Source organism: Dicentrarchus labrax, unplaced genomic scaffold (assembly GCF_905237075.1).
Source record: "Dicentrarchus labrax unplaced genomic scaffold, dlabrax2021, whole genome shotgun sequence".
NCBI lineage: Eukaryota > Metazoa > Chordata > Actinopteri > Moronidae > Dicentrarchus > Dicentrarchus labrax.
Window position 1 is genome coordinate 20,252,911 of NW_026136703.1, and position 15,468 is coordinate 20,268,378.

Consider the following 15,468-nt stretch of genomic DNA (forward strand, 5'->3'; position numbering starts at 1 on the left):
TACCTCCTCAAAAATTATACTAATAATTGTAGTATTACTTTTGTTATCTGCTACTAATTTGAAATCTATCAATCCAATCACATCCTTGGATTTATTTTTGTAATTCCCATTACTTTAATTTTAACTTTATTCCCAATACTTTGATTTTAACAAACAAAACTGGATTTTTAATCGTCATAAATCTGAATTTTGGGGAGAAGGGACACAATTTTGTGGGGAGTAGCATAAAAGTAATCTAACTAGAAGTGTAACTAATTACTGTTTGCAGGGAGAAATAAGTATTTATATTACTTTTTTAAAAGAATAACGAGTAATTTTTTTAAAAGTAACTAGCCCATCATTGGTTATGACACAGCCTGGTTTCACCTTTATCTGCAGCAGGTGGCAGCATTCACCGTTTGCAGGTTCAGGTTAACGCTTGGCTCCATCTTGTGTTGATCAACTTGTTGCCTGGCAACCTCTGCAACGAAATGACAGAGTTGCACCAGGCAGCAGCAGCGGGGGATTTCGACCAAGTTGAGGAAATTCTGGGGCAAAATAAATGCAATCCCAATCAGAGAGACATCGACTGGAGCTACAAGACACCTCTTCACTGGGCTGCAGCTAAAGGTAAGTAAGTGGACATAGACCGGATCCATTTTTCTCATACACCCTATATATCAATAGTTTTAAAAGTGTACACGCGAATAGGTGTCCAAAATGCTGTGAAAAGTCATATATTTTCCTTAATTCCAGCACTTACTGTTCATTTCTGTTCAAATAATGTCTATACATCCACATTTAAACCCTGTACAAATGATTTATCCACATACTGTACTTTGGGTTGAAATGTGAATAATTATTGTGCTTTTTTTTACTGATCACAGTTCAATTTATTTGCTTGTTTCATTGTGTTTTGAGGTGTAAACACAACTTTTGGCTATAGGAAACATCAATAACTTTATTTATAATAATTTTAGTAGCAATTAAGTATTAGTCTGTTTAGGCATATTAAAAACCAAATTATCAATCAATTTGGGATTCTTTACCAACCATTAACGGCTTTAACCATTATAGGTTATTTTCATTATCAATTATTTGATGGATTGTTTTCTCAGTTTAAAAAAGGTTTAAAAAAAAAATCTTGAGAAATGTTCCCAACATGTGATCTTCATAAGTCTTGTTTTGCCTGAACAACAATTACAATTAACTGATAAATGGATGGATATCAATTAAGTGATAAATGGATTATGCCTTCTGTGTTTTGCGCCCTTTTTGTGGAATTACTGAATTTCTTGGTTTTCTTGTTGCTTCCTCCACACACAGTTTTATCTCTTTAGTCTTCTTGTCGTAATAATTAGAGAATAAGAGTCATATTGTCCTTTATCACAGTAAATAATTAGTTTTTAACAGACTATATTAAAGGAAAATCACCAGGTTCTTAAAGGTGTCAGATCACAGTGGGATGCCTTTTCTCTACAGGACATACAGAAACGGTCAGGATCCTCATTGATCACGGAGCCAGGCCGTGCCTGAGGACGGAGCACGGATGGACCCCTGCACACTTCGCCGCAGAGTCCGGCCGGCTGGCTGTGCTGCGGCTGCTGCACTCCCTCCATGCGCCTATAGACAAGGAGGACTGCTGTGGAGACAAACCAGCGCGAATAGCTGAAATATATGGACACCAGGACTGCGTTCGATTCCTTAAAAAGTATGAAATGACACCAGGTTTTCTAATTTTTCCACCACTGGTTTTATTTATGAATCATACCTCCTTGACATGTGTCATACTTTAATCAAACTTTATTTTTACATGAAAATGCTTTTTCTTTCAAATAGTCCGCCTAATAGTCTCATACAGTGACTTTATACAGAAGTTAAACAAGTAAAATTGCCCTGTTTTTGTGTTTTGCAGAGCAGAAATTGAGTGCCAGGCCTACCGCAAGGTGGCCGCCCAAAAAGGGATTTCACTGGATGACACAGACGAGGATTGGGCAGAACAGGGCAAAGAAAACGAAGAAAACAGGATCTCTAAAAGCAACATTCAGACGTAGGCCTAACTTACAGTTACGCAGTAAAGTAGCCTTTCAGTAAACAGTGTTTCTGTGGCATTTCAGCACTTCACTCATGGAAAACATGTAAAATACAGTATTGCTTAAACCACATTTGATATTAATATGTAGTTTAATTGAAATATCAGACACATAGGTATATACTAAATAAACATTACAACTTTGTGCAGTGGACTTAACATGTATCACAGATAATAAACCAAAATAAACAAGAGACAAATAATCAAATCAGAGAGTAAATGTAGCATATTGTGCTTATATCTTTGATTTTATGTGTAAAATGTTTTGATTTAAAGGTCCAGTGTGAAAGGTTTAGGGGGTATATTGGCAGAATAATACAGAAATTAAATGGCAGTATAAATAAGTAAGTATGGGTGAGGTGAGGGGTGTTCAGTTGGTTGTGACCTCACCGCCACTAAACACACGGTGCACATGTTTGAGATGATTTTCACTTCTTCATAGTTGATTCTAACTTTGTGGTGCTGTCATTAGTCGATGTGTGAGTCTTGGTCTGGGGAGCAGAGGAGATGGATGTGTAAAATCACTCAGTAGTCATTTTGGTATTTTATATATACGATTAAACCAAGTGTAGTGCACTAACCTTGCTTGTAAGACGATTCAGCAGTGCTTCACGGGTCTGTCAAAAGTGGATTAAAACCGTTTTAATGAGGCTATACTACCTGTTTGCATTTCTAATTACACAAATTACAGTGTGTTGTTAATCGGATACAATCCCTAGGACTTTATTTGATTACTGACATTGTAATCCCTTACTGGGATAAATGTACTCTCACTGCACTTTTAAATAAATGTAATTAAATAGAGAATAGCTACAATAACCAATGGCAACTATCCAGATGTTGTAGCTCCTACTGAGACCAGGGCTGCACGATTAATCACACTGAGATCACAATATTTTCACTGCAAAATAAAAGTTAGCTCATGTTCCTCCAGTAAAATGCTTTTAATATGAAGCTGCAGCAGTAACTTCAAACTGCATTTTTTTCTGGGAATAAAAGTACCCAGGCTGCAGCTGCAAACATTAATATCGTAATCACATTAATTTAATTGTGGGAAGCCAGAATTGAGACTAACTGAGACTAGATATAATTGAGTCTCGCCCCTTTCTCCTCTATGCTCCAATAACTTCCTCCTTTCCTGTACTTAGATATGTGCTAGGCTCATTTATGTTGAGAAGACAACCACATTTTTAAGGTGGTTAAAGGATAAAAGCGGAATAGGCCTATATATATCTGATGTTATCTAGCTAATGTTAGCAAAATGCTGGCTAACTAGCCAGCCAATTTACATAAGTTGTCGCTTTTATCTTTTAACCATCGAACCAACCAAGTTTAGTAGCATGTAGCATTATGTTAGTAGGCCTACAGGAAAAGGGGAGAGTTGCCTGAGGTTCCTACATGTTAAACTGTTATTGGAGGACAGAGCAAAAAGGGGCGGGACTTAATAAAACAATACATGACAAGTAGGCAATTTATTTTTAGGTGTAAAACTAGCTTACCAGTTTGTCCCCCAGGCACGTGGTTAACAAAATGAACAAACCCTGCAAATGAAACGACATTGGTTACTGGACGAGAAATGCTTTTACTGCTCTAGATGTTTACTGGAAGATTGTATTGACCGTACCTGGAATGCGTTCAGCAGCGTAAAGATGTAATTGACGATGTAAGCCATGATCCCAGATGTGAGATCAAGAAGCATTACACCAAACCCAAACATCCAAGTCAGACCGAAGACTGGCGTCAGAAGGACGACTGACCTCATGACAGTTAGGGCCGCCTTTTTTTCTTTGTCGTGAGATTTGTCTACGCCCTTAGGGTGATCCAAAAGCTTCATGATTACCACCACCATGGAGAAAATGTTGATAAAAATAATTATACCCACTGGTATGATAAACGTGTGGATTGACCCTTTCATAAATCCATCATAAACAAGCCAACAGGTCTCGTGGGAGAAGTAATGGCCTTCAGCACCGGCCTTATAGACAAGAAGTGTGACAGCAACAATGAGCAGAGGACACACGTAGCCCAGGACTATTGAGAACCGGAGGTAGTTTTTCTTGCTCACATTATGGAACAGGAAAACCGCTTGATGAAGAAGTATGCTGCTCAGACACAACATCCAAAAGAACATGGACAGGTAACAGAAATGCTTCAACACGACAAAGACACCGCACATGATTTCTGAAATTTTCTTTGGCTCAGAAGACGCTAAAAAACAGCAATCTGCAATTAGCAAACAGAGAGAAATGTTTACGTGGGCAGTATGGCGTAGATATAAAGTGTTTGTCTTAACCACGGCACTCCAGACAGTCAGTTCGATCAGAAGGTTAATAACAAGGCATATTACTGATATAGACAGTCCGGCGTAGGTTATCTTTGTTAACTCAGGGATGTTCAGGGGATACTTTGACATTAGAATGGCAAATGAGGACAGGTGTTGGCAAACACATTCTGTCTCCCTATAATGACCTTGCCATTCGCATCCTTCTGGTGACCAACCTGGTATATTCTCGTCCCAGTACACGCACTTTATATCAACGTTGCGAGGCCTCCGCTTGAGCAGTTGGAAGTTAATTGTGACGGACACCGGACTCCGTTGTTGGTTATCAGCAGTTGTTGACACGACAATGCTGTTGGGGCTGAACTCTGTGTGGTTGTTGGGCAAATACTTCTCCAGTTCTTGAAACCCAGCTGTTTTTACTTGGACATCATCTGAACCTTTAAGTTGGACGGTGACATTGAACACCTTGTTGGTACAAATCGAACTCTGTGTGGAATTGCATGCTGCTACCTCTATGTTTTTTTTTTTTTTAGGGGCATTTGTTATGTCTGCCACCTTAATTAATTTCTCAACAGATCTCAAATATGTGTCAGCCAGGGGGTTTTGGCTTCCGTTCAGCTTTGTTTCCCATGAAGCTTGAAGAGACCTTTCCAGCAAATTGCTGGATGACTCAAGAAAGTCCTGAAAAGAAGGAAGCTTGTTTCAGTTGCAGTTGACTTAAGACATGTCTGCTCAAAGTTAGAAAAGGCCATTCCACTGCTCATAATAATTATGAAAAAGAATATGGAATATGTACCAATGCAAATATGTCTGTTTGACAGTAGTTACATTGAATATTGGTACAAAATAATCATTGTTGGCAGCTTAAAGTTACAATCCTTAAGATTTGAGTCCTGGTTGATTTGATACCTGTGACTGGTCGAAATAGTAGTTGTTATTGTTTTGTTTCTTTTTTCTTTCATTTTTTATCATCTCTTACCTGATTTCTTAACAATTTCTTTGTTAGATAAGTAAAATGCTGTGTTTCTATTGCTTTGATTTGTGAAAACTGTGACAAAATATTTATTGTGTAATTATTCTTGTCTATTTGCATATGCAAAATTTAAGAAGATAATGAAATATGCTGTAATACTTACATTTGTTGCTGTTGAATTTGCCTTTATGTTATTCTTTTCACTCAAAATGTTGAGTATTGCAATAGTTGCATTTATATTGGCAAAAGTGTTGATAGACTGTGAGTCATTAGTGACCTTCCCGAGGAGGGAAAACACTTGTGCAACGTTATCATCTGTTTTGCCAAGTCCAATGTCAACAATCTGTAACAACATTTACGAGTGAGAATTAATTGTGTTAGAATGAAAATTGTCAGCTCAGATTTCTTCTCCAAAAAATGCTACTGTGAGTTGGTTCGGTATGAGTCACTTTTATATTAAATGATGAAGATCTCATTTTATTTCCTTTGGTTATTAAAGTCAGACTTACGGTTGCTTTCTGCAGCACATTGGTCACTTCATTATTCACACACCCTGAAACCTCCGCTCCCCATATCCCCGAGCTGAAACAATTAGGTGATTCATTTATCAAGGTAATCGTCAACAAATATAATATTCAATTTGAGGAACCAAGGCCCAGTGGGTAGGATTTAGTGGCAGCTAAATCTAGCAGCATAGTTCACCCTCCCGTTACAAGGGCCCTATCTAGAGCCAGTGTTTGTTTTGTCCCTTCTGGGCTGCTGTAGAACAACGGAAGGCGACCTGCAGCATCTATAGATAAAAACGACTCATTCTATAACATATCTATGAATATTTTATTCCATTTCTGCCAGTAGTGCCTTCACAAACTGGACCTTTAAGTTCCTCAAATTTAATATTTTCTAGTTTTCTTTGTCTAAGCAATTGAGATGAGCATTTTCCATTATTTGCAGACAATATATAGACCAAACAATTAATGGATTAATCAGAAATGGCAATAAAACTGATCATTAATTGCAGCCCCACCTACTGCAGCTCCTTTGTCTTTGTCCTGTTGAATATTTGCATTGTAACCTTGCAGTGAATCCAGCTTTGGTGTTTTTCCAATCACCATCAGCTTTACAGAATGTATCATTTTCTGTTTTAAAGAAAAGTTGGGTTTATAATTTATTACATATATTAAATATTCACATACACATACACATACACAACTAATATATGTTAGCATGAAATTATGTTTTATATATATTTCATATATCATACAAATATTTGCTTTGGCCAAAATCACTCCCTCATTCACTCATTCAATATTCCCTGCATCAGTGGTTCCCAAACTGGGGAGCTGGACACCCGAAAGGGGTCACAGGTTCAGCTCATTAAAAAAACATGTAGTATCTGTGAAAAAATACTCAATCACTCACTAACTGGCTCTTTACTACGTAAGATTAATACATAGTATTAGTAACATATCTGTAAACTAATGCAATAGTAATTTTGTATATCAGGGTTTTCTCTTTATATACAGTATTATACATATTTCGTAGCATCACACTGTTATTATGTATAATATGCTTACTTTATACCTATACCTACTATATGTAGTTCATGCATGGCTGCTGGAGTTATTACTGTTCTTATCTTTACTAATATTGCCAAAGGTATTGCAGCTTACTTCAGCGACCACATAAACAGTATGACACCTTCATATAAAAAAAAATAAAATTGGCTGAAGAGAGAGGTTTTGGATATAAACATTATTATTATTTTAAAATATTTGATCACAGATCACTTTTTTTGGTTGAAGTCACAACTCAGACATTTACAACCTGTTAGATATGGTTGCCATTAGAAACTGCTTTGCCTTGAACGGCCCAGGGAACCACTGCCCCACATAATAACACAGTTCACTCAAGAGTGGGCAGTTAACTGAGATTTTAGACACTAAATAAATAAATAATAATCATTGTCCATATTCTATTCTACATATCTATGAAAGTTGAAGCATTGTTGTGGGTTTTTTCTAAAAGAAATGTATATTAGACACTATATTTTGTTCATGTGAGGGCAATATACGGTGCATGAAATTCACACTCAAATAAAATGCCAAAAGTAGAACATATTACTATGAAATATGAGTGATATATACTACAACATACCATATATGATATTGATATTAGTATTAGCGTGGCTGACTTGCTGGCATGTGTTTTCAAAACTGCACATTATATTTGGAATTCTGCTTCCAGATTTACAGTCAACAATCGCTGACGCAGTGGTATCTGCAAAGATCACATATGCAGGTCATATATTTTCAAATTCATAGGGATTTGCACAAGGATTAATTTAAATGAATTAAGATTAACACAAGAAAATGCACTTACTAATTTTTTGCACTATCGTCGTGCAGTTGCTTGTCCATTTCACAGTCTGATTTTCATTCCTATTCTGTGTCTGACATGTGATATGTACAGTCAGTCTATCTATGCCCTTTTCGCAGTGCGGAAAACTTGGAGTCACGGTGATGTCAATTTTTGCCCTAAGGGATGCGTCCAGTTCAGATATGGCTTTGTGGGTTATTGTGTAATACTCTGATGTTTGGACATAGAGACACATGTACTCTCCTAAGAAAAAGAACAGGGATGAGAGTTACAGCCACTTAGTGTTAAACTTTAATGTGATTTTCAGTGGTGGAAAGTAACTAAGCACATTTACTCAGCTACTGTACTTAAAAGGAACTTTGTTTTTGGTTGTTTTTGTTGATTCTGGTGGACACCATGAGCAAAAAAGGGTCCTCAGAGTGTTTCAACCACCTCGTTTCATTGATTTCAAGGAGAATCTGACCAAATCCGACCCAGTGTCAGGCATTAATAATAATTTTATAGAAATAGCCAAACTTGTCACTGATGGTCTGATGGTAAACAGGTAAAAACCCCTATTATACTCCATTTCTACCAGCAGATCTTTATAAATGTTACACAATGCACCTTTAAATATATACTGTAGGATAATTCATCATTCATTATTTTTTTCATTATCAGAGCACAGTGGGAAGCGTGACTTTTTGCCCAGGTCCAATATCCAAGTACCATTTTGCATCTTAACAATACATTATAATCAGTGTTTGCTTTTGGCCCGTGGCCCAGCATTAAGCTTCAGTTTAGGCTCTCCAACAAACAAAGTTTAGGCAGCCCTGCTCTGGAGCCACAAAAGGCTATATCTACTCCCCAACACCAGTTCTAATTTAACTTTCAATGTGACTAGAAATAAAGCTGTCAGATAAATGTAGGCGGGGTCCCTCCAAAGTGTAGTAGCATCAAGTGGAAAGTACCTTAAAATTGTACTTAAACATACTAGAAGAAGTTTTTAACTGGTTATGAAACAGTCTCAGGTTAATACTGATGCCTCTATATGACCTACATAAACCATCAACAAGAAGAAGCCTGCCACGAGGTCGGCTTTGGTCGGATACCGCCAGAATCAACACAAAATGAAAATTCCTTGTTGCTGCTTTAAGTAAAACTACATAGTAACTTTCAATCAGTGATTACTTATTGACACACTCCAGTTGACAGACTAAGTATATGACATGTAAAATACAGTGGCTGAAACAAATATACCTTCCCAGAGTTCTGATATGTTATTAAGTTTGACTGTGGTCTCCAGTGGTTTGATTGTCACATCTGACTCTGTGCCATTAGTTATTTCAAACTTTTGGCCCTGTCTTTTCAGCTCCCACTTCGGTGGTTCTTTGGTATCCAGCGGCTGTGTTAGAGTGCAACGGATGATATGTGGTTCGTCCTGACACACAGGCTTACTTGGCATGTGTAAAGTAACAACACCTGCAAAAAAAAAAGAAAGAAAAAAGTTTAATCAGTATAGAAACCTAGGTGTTGAAATCCATCTTACCAGGCTTGAATCTATGCGGACTAATCAGCGTCCTTTGTGGAAGTACTGGCATCTACAGGGTTGGGCAGCATAGAGATTAGCATAGATGTTACTAACATCAGTAACATCAGAACTGGAGAGTATTTCTTCATTGAGAGAAGAGAAAACGTTTCACTCTTCTCCCAACTGACTTCAGTAAGAGTTTGAGTACGCTATATGGTTTGTTGATCTGATTTGGTTGAAGTTAGCCGTTATAGTCGCCTGCTGAGTTTTTTTGTTTTTTTGTGTGCCTGCCCTTTTCCAAACAGTTTCCAATGATGACTTCAGAAAACCATACTGCACTTAAGCTCTGGTCTCACTGCCTGAAACGTACTCAAAGTATAAGTCTTGGTTCCTCTGAAAGACATTTCTACTGACTGTTTCTGTGCAAAGAAATTAATTCAAACAGAAGCAATGAGCCTGTTTTGAATATGTAAAGAGAATTAAGTACAGATATTTGTGTATAAATGTCGGGGGTAAAAGTAAAAAAGTTGTCAGAAAAGTAAAAAATACTTAAAGGTCCAGTGTGGTACATTTAGGAGGATCTATTGAATATAATACTTGACTACCTGAATATAGGAATCTTCATAAGGTTAGAATGAGCTGTTTTTATCTACAGACGCTCACCATGTTGAACCATCATGTTTCCACAGAAGCCCAGAATGGACAAACCAAATACTGAATCTACATTGAGCCTTGTTTATGTTTTTCACAGGTTTAACTTTAGTTTCTCCTGCGTACTTCACACTTGTTCTCATTCTAAATTGAGACGCAAGAGTTGTTCAGTTAGTTTTTAATCTACAACTTCACCGCTAGATGCCACTTAATCCTACACATTGGTCCTTTAAGCACAGTAACAAAGTATTTGTTACTTTGTTAGTTCCTACCTCTGATATAATTACCTGTAGTCTCCATTTTTAGTTTTCCTCTCAGGGAACTGCTCAGATTTTCTGATAAGCTTTGTAGGTATGATATGTTGATATTTTGACCAAAAGCCATTTCAAAATCTACGATGACGCTTCCCAGCCTTCAGTGAAGAGAAAATACGGATTTCAGATACATATTGAAAACATAAAAATTATAATTTTATTTGGAAAACAAAGCAAGTACCTGTAGCTGGTGATTTTTAAGTTGTCAAATCCGCTCAAAGTGCTGTAGACTTTTTTCATCTGAAAGACAACAGCTCATAACACTAAATACATTATTCAGTATATTGTCGACAAATGATATTTTCTAAATTAATTACATGATTCCTGAGCTGATGAATGTAATTCATTAAATAATGTGCTGTTTATTCATAAATATTTTTTTACCTCAGTGCACAACGTGGTTGTACAATTCTCAAAGCCCTTGTTTTCGTTGTCCAGACAAGGGTAATATTTATCTCCCTTTAACGTAAGGCTTCCGCTGACGGTAACTGTGCAGAAAAGAAGTTGTCAGTTTATTGGACACTTAGATGCTTCATACACAGAAATACACACATAGTGCATATACACATGCAAACACAGGAAAATGATCAAATACCTGATTTGTCTGAAACACACATGTGAGCAATGTCTTTGGAAAAGTGGCAGATCCTGGTGTTACAACAATTAAAAGGTTCACAAATCTTTTTAGTCCACATGAAGCCTGTCTCGCATGTGCAGATTCTGTTAGTCGAGGTACTTTGACAGTCTGATTAGGGAGGAAAAAAGCATAATAGTTTTACTCAGTGAGGATCAATCCCCTTTTCCCCAGTTAAAATCAATCAGAACATTCAGTATTAAATTAAATATTAAAAATGTTTACATGTCGTCTTGGACAGGTTGTCAACGTACACAGCTGAGTCATTCACAAAAGGTTTCAGTAACTCCGTTATGTTTCCAATTGCACTTTCATCTATTGTCAGCGTGGCATAGTACATTTGTGTTGAATTGCCTGAAACATGCAAAATAGACAAATTACATGCAGTACATTTCAAAGTGTCACATACACTATATCTGTTTAAGAACAATGTTACACTGAAAAAAATATAAACTAAAAATACAAATCATTTTACCTTGTCCAGTAGCCTGTAAAAGTCAAAAGAAAATGAATAATTCATTCATTCATTCATTCAATGCAATTTAATGTTTGTCCTTAATGTTAATGTTTTTAATTTTAAGATCTATGATACTGATGTACCTGAAAGGTGTGTAGCCCCAGGATGTAAAGCACTATAAAGAGCCACATCCTGTCCCTGTAAATAATTAACAACATAAGAAGTCATTTCTTTTGCCTTTTGCTTACATACATTTTGTAACCGTTTAACACATCAACATAAATAAAGATTGACGACATGACAGCGCTCAAAAAGTGAAGCCAAAACATCTCTATCTTCCCCTGCTGGCTGTCATAAAGCCCGTTGCCTCCATGTTAACAGATGGGTCAAATACATTTCCCCCCACAGATGGTTTCTGTAATTTTAGGTAGTTTTTATCATGCTTATGTATATTTTGTTCATTCTTCTGAAAAGGGGGTTTCATGTCATGATTGACAGCCGATATATCGATCTCGATTCGGCGGCTCCAACCCTGACCCAACCACAGACTTTACAGATGGCAGCAGCTAATATCTGAGATTATTTTGGATTCATTCTTGTGCTGTTGGAGAAAGTGGAGACGCAAGAGCGTGCCGATGATTTATCAATATACGACCCAGACATATCTCCTTTAACCTATAGAACAATCAATGAGGAATTAACTCTCTGTGTTAAAACAGTTAATGCTACACATCTTACATATATTTCTCTCAGGCTTTTTATAATTGACGACAGAGGGAGCAGATAGAACTTTGGCCTTCACATAGTTAACATTTTATGTTAGTCAGTATTCATTTTTGTTGCCGAGTCCCTACAGAGTGGGCAAATGTTGCAATATTTTATATTTGAGATGTTTGTAAATGAGAAACTTTTCATTAAGGTTTATTTTAACTGTTCCTCAGATTATACTCCACTTTTAACTGTTACTTAAGTAAGGTTAGATAATTGCTTTATTATTGCTCTGAATTCCTGAGATGAAATTAGGATAATGGCATTCAGCATAATTAATGAGTATGTTACTAAAAGCTACAAAAATATTTGTATCAGTCTCAGGCCTTATTTGTAGGGAGCACTTATTGACGACAGAGGGAGCAGATCAAACTTCTTCATATAATTTTCTCAGACTGTTCATTTTGTCAGTCTTCATTTTTGTTGCCAATGCAATGATTTTTCAAGTTTTATGGATATACAAATTAGCCTTTAGGGGCTTTACAATCTGTACAACACTTAGACTTACTAAGACTATACTTAGAACATTGATTCAGATATTTTAAAATAATAATCAAATGCCCAAATGTACATAAAATAGGGTTTAAAATAACTTTAACTGGTTCTCCTGGCCATAATACCACTCAGAAATCACTTCCTAAAGCAATTCTGTGTTAGAAATTTATGCTTTATCAGTTGTTCTGTGAAACTAGGTGCCAATTGTTTTGCTGTATGATTTATTCTAACATCTAATGCAACACATAACACACATTTTGTAAAAGAATATGAATTATGAAATATGTATATCGCATAAGATAATCGACATATAAAAATCAACTGACCTGTTTCCCTCAGTCTTTATTCAGAAAACCATCACAGCAGCCTCACGATGTTTGAAGAACCTGTCTGCGACAGAGGACAGCAGCACACTGATGGAGCCGTTGTTGCAGCTGCTTACAAGGAAATGAAAAACCATATTTAGTTTCCAGGATACTACAACGACAGTACAGTTAACTGCAGACATGCAAAGTACAAAACGCTGTTATGCAGAGCTTATTTGACTTTCAAAAATGGAGACTATGCAGTGTTTGTGTAATGGTGTTTATGAGCGAGCCTGTCAAGCTATAACAACATAATGTACCATGTCATTAGATAGCAAGAGACAGTCAGGGTACTGTTCAATCTGCAGATCTGCTTTATTTTCTGAATGAACTGTGTGGTGGGACAAACTAAGGTGGAGAAAAGAGAGGAATGATGACAATCTTTGATAGTTTGTCTGTTGGTCCGTCTGACTTTTAGGCATTTTTGCCTTTGCTGTGTCTGCTCCTAAATTATGAAATGATCTGCCTCTGCACATTAAACAGGCCTCTTCTCTGTCTGTTTTTAAAACCAGTCTTAAAACCCATCTCTTCTCTGTGGCCTTTGACACCTAGTAAGATGTCGACTTTATTTACTTGATTTATTTTTTGTATTTGTTATTTTTACTTTTTGATTGCTTGTTATTGCATGGTTATTATTTTATTTATGTCTTTATATTTTATTGTTGTATTATATGTTATTTTGCGCCTCATGTGAGCTGTTATGTCTTTTATTTATGATGTCTTAATTATTCTCCTGTACAGCACTTTGGTCAACTTTGGTTGTTTTAAAGTGCTTAACAAATAAAGTTGGATTGGATCTTCTGACTTGATCTCTGGCGTCACTATGAAATTAACATTTTTGGTTTTGCATGAAAAATCTCTGTACAGTACTGTTATGCTACTGCAAGGACTGCTGTGAAATATGATACAAACATTTCTACTGGTTCCCAGAGGTTGAATCTAAATGGTAATCCAGAGATATTCTCATCTAGAGCCATAGGGTTCACTTTTCCAGAAAAAAGAGACAGAACATGGAGGCAGCCAGCAAACACAAACAATACCCGCCTGATCCCAGCCCTCCCTTTACATGTAATAATAAATTAAGGACAAGAAAAACAATTGGTGTACTCTAATTAGTTTTCTGTAGTCATCCAGTTATACAGTTCCATTATGTTTTGGATAGTATATATCAACCAAATATTTAACTGTTGTTTTCTAGCTAATCAGCCTAGAATGGCTGTTTCGGAATTGGGAAGAACATTTTTTAATGCATCTGAGTGGAATAAGGTTCACATTTGTGGTTATTAGTTAAATAATTTGACAAATATTTCTGGAAATATAAATTGTAATTTTTTTTGATCATTTGGTTTATGACCAAACTGAGCAACTTAAAGGTCCATTGTGTAACATCTAGGATGATCTATTGGCAGAGATGGAATATAATATTCATAATGTGTTGTAATATGTTTTCATTACTTTATACTCACCTGAAGTCAATAATCTAGATAGGGCCTTTTTGCTTTTTTTTGGCCACTGTAGTTTCTACTTTGTGCTTGGAAGGGGCGGATGAAACAAGGGAGTTAAACAACACAGCAAGACGCCGCTAAATCCTACGACTGGACCTCTAAGAAATCACATGCAAACAGCTAGAAGAAAAGCAAGTTAAGAAACTCTCCACCAATTAAACAACATTTGTGAAAAAAACACAACCAAAGACAGAAACACGCTGCAAGTGTAGAAACGGAAAGATGATGAACAAGGCTGGGACACTTCTTGCTGACATGGTTTGTGACTCATGAAGTGACTGAAGTCGGTATATGTGTGTGTTGGAAGATGAACTAAAATGAAGCGTGTCCTAGCTGTTCCAGGGTGTGCATCACTTTTTCCCCCTGGAAACTGTTTCTATCAGGGTCTGTGCTATACTTCAGTGACATTTAGTGACATCTAGTGTTGAGGTTGCGGATGGCAGCCAACTGAATACTGCCCTATACAGAGCCAGTGTTTGTCCGTACTATAGAAACAAGGCGGTTCAACATGACGGACTCAGTAGAAGAAAAGTTACAAACTGGACCTTTAAGTGGCAGTGTGTTGAGCTCTCAGGGCCACCGTACAAATACCTGCAAAACCAGTGACATTCAGCCAACTGTACTTTGTCTTTAGTACTAAAAAGCAAATATTAGCATGCTCAGATGACCATTTTCAACATTATACCTGCTAAACATCAGCATGTTAGCATTGCCATTGTAAGAATGTTGGCATGGTGATGTTTAGCATTTAGCTACATAGAGCCTCACCAAGCTGCTACCACGGCTGTAAATATTACACAGGATGTCACAGAAACCTGCAGACTTCATCACTGCTACGAATTCCCTGCAGGACTCCTTCACAACGGAAAACATTCAAACATATTTGAATATTTTAATTAGGGAATTTCACAACAGTTTTCATAACATGTCTTTGTTAAGTATTTAGTAAAATGGTAAAAAAAAAAAAAAAAAGTATGTATGTAAGTATGTATTTATAACATTTTCCGTAGTGTCGTTAGCCACATAAGCGAAACATAAAAGATTCCTTTTTCTGATCCCACTGGGATA

The 15,468-nt window shown here is 36.7% G+C and overlaps 2 protein-coding genes across 2 annotated transcripts; one reads left to right on the forward strand and one right to left on the reverse strand.

The window, feature by feature from the left end:
- The first annotated feature begins 434 nt into the window (after positions 1–434).
- On the forward strand, positions 435–2,279 carry LOC127361269 (ankyrin repeat domain-containing protein 66). The gene is made up of 3 exons (XM_051395769.1): positions 435–609; positions 1,462–1,690; positions 1,895–2,279. The coding sequence occupies exons 1-3, from the start codon at positions 471–473 to the stop codon at positions 2,031–2,033; spliced, it is 507 nt and encodes a 168-aa protein (XP_051251729.1). The 5' UTR covers positions 435–470; the 3' UTR covers positions 2,034–2,279.
- adgrf3a (adhesion G protein-coupled receptor F3a) lies at positions 1,709–13,176 on the reverse strand. The gene is made up of 18 exons (XM_051395758.1): positions 12,857–13,176; positions 11,411–11,465; positions 11,286–11,298; positions 11,036–11,164; positions 10,772–10,921; positions 10,561–10,664; positions 10,358–10,416; positions 10,150–10,274; positions 8,941–9,162; positions 7,705–7,944; positions 7,480–7,602; positions 6,350–6,461; positions 5,835–5,907; positions 5,489–5,668; positions 3,696–5,033; positions 3,571–3,612; positions 2,653–2,688; positions 1,709–2,562 (listed from the first exon to the last, which is right to left on the reverse strand). The coding sequence occupies exons 2-18, from the start codon at positions 11,456–11,458 to the stop codon at positions 2,500–2,502; spliced, it is 3,057 nt and encodes a 1,018-aa protein (XP_051251718.1). The 5' UTR covers positions 11,459–11,465; positions 12,857–13,176; the 3' UTR covers positions 1,709–2,499.
- Between the last annotated feature and the right edge of the window lie 2,292 nt (positions 13,177–15,468).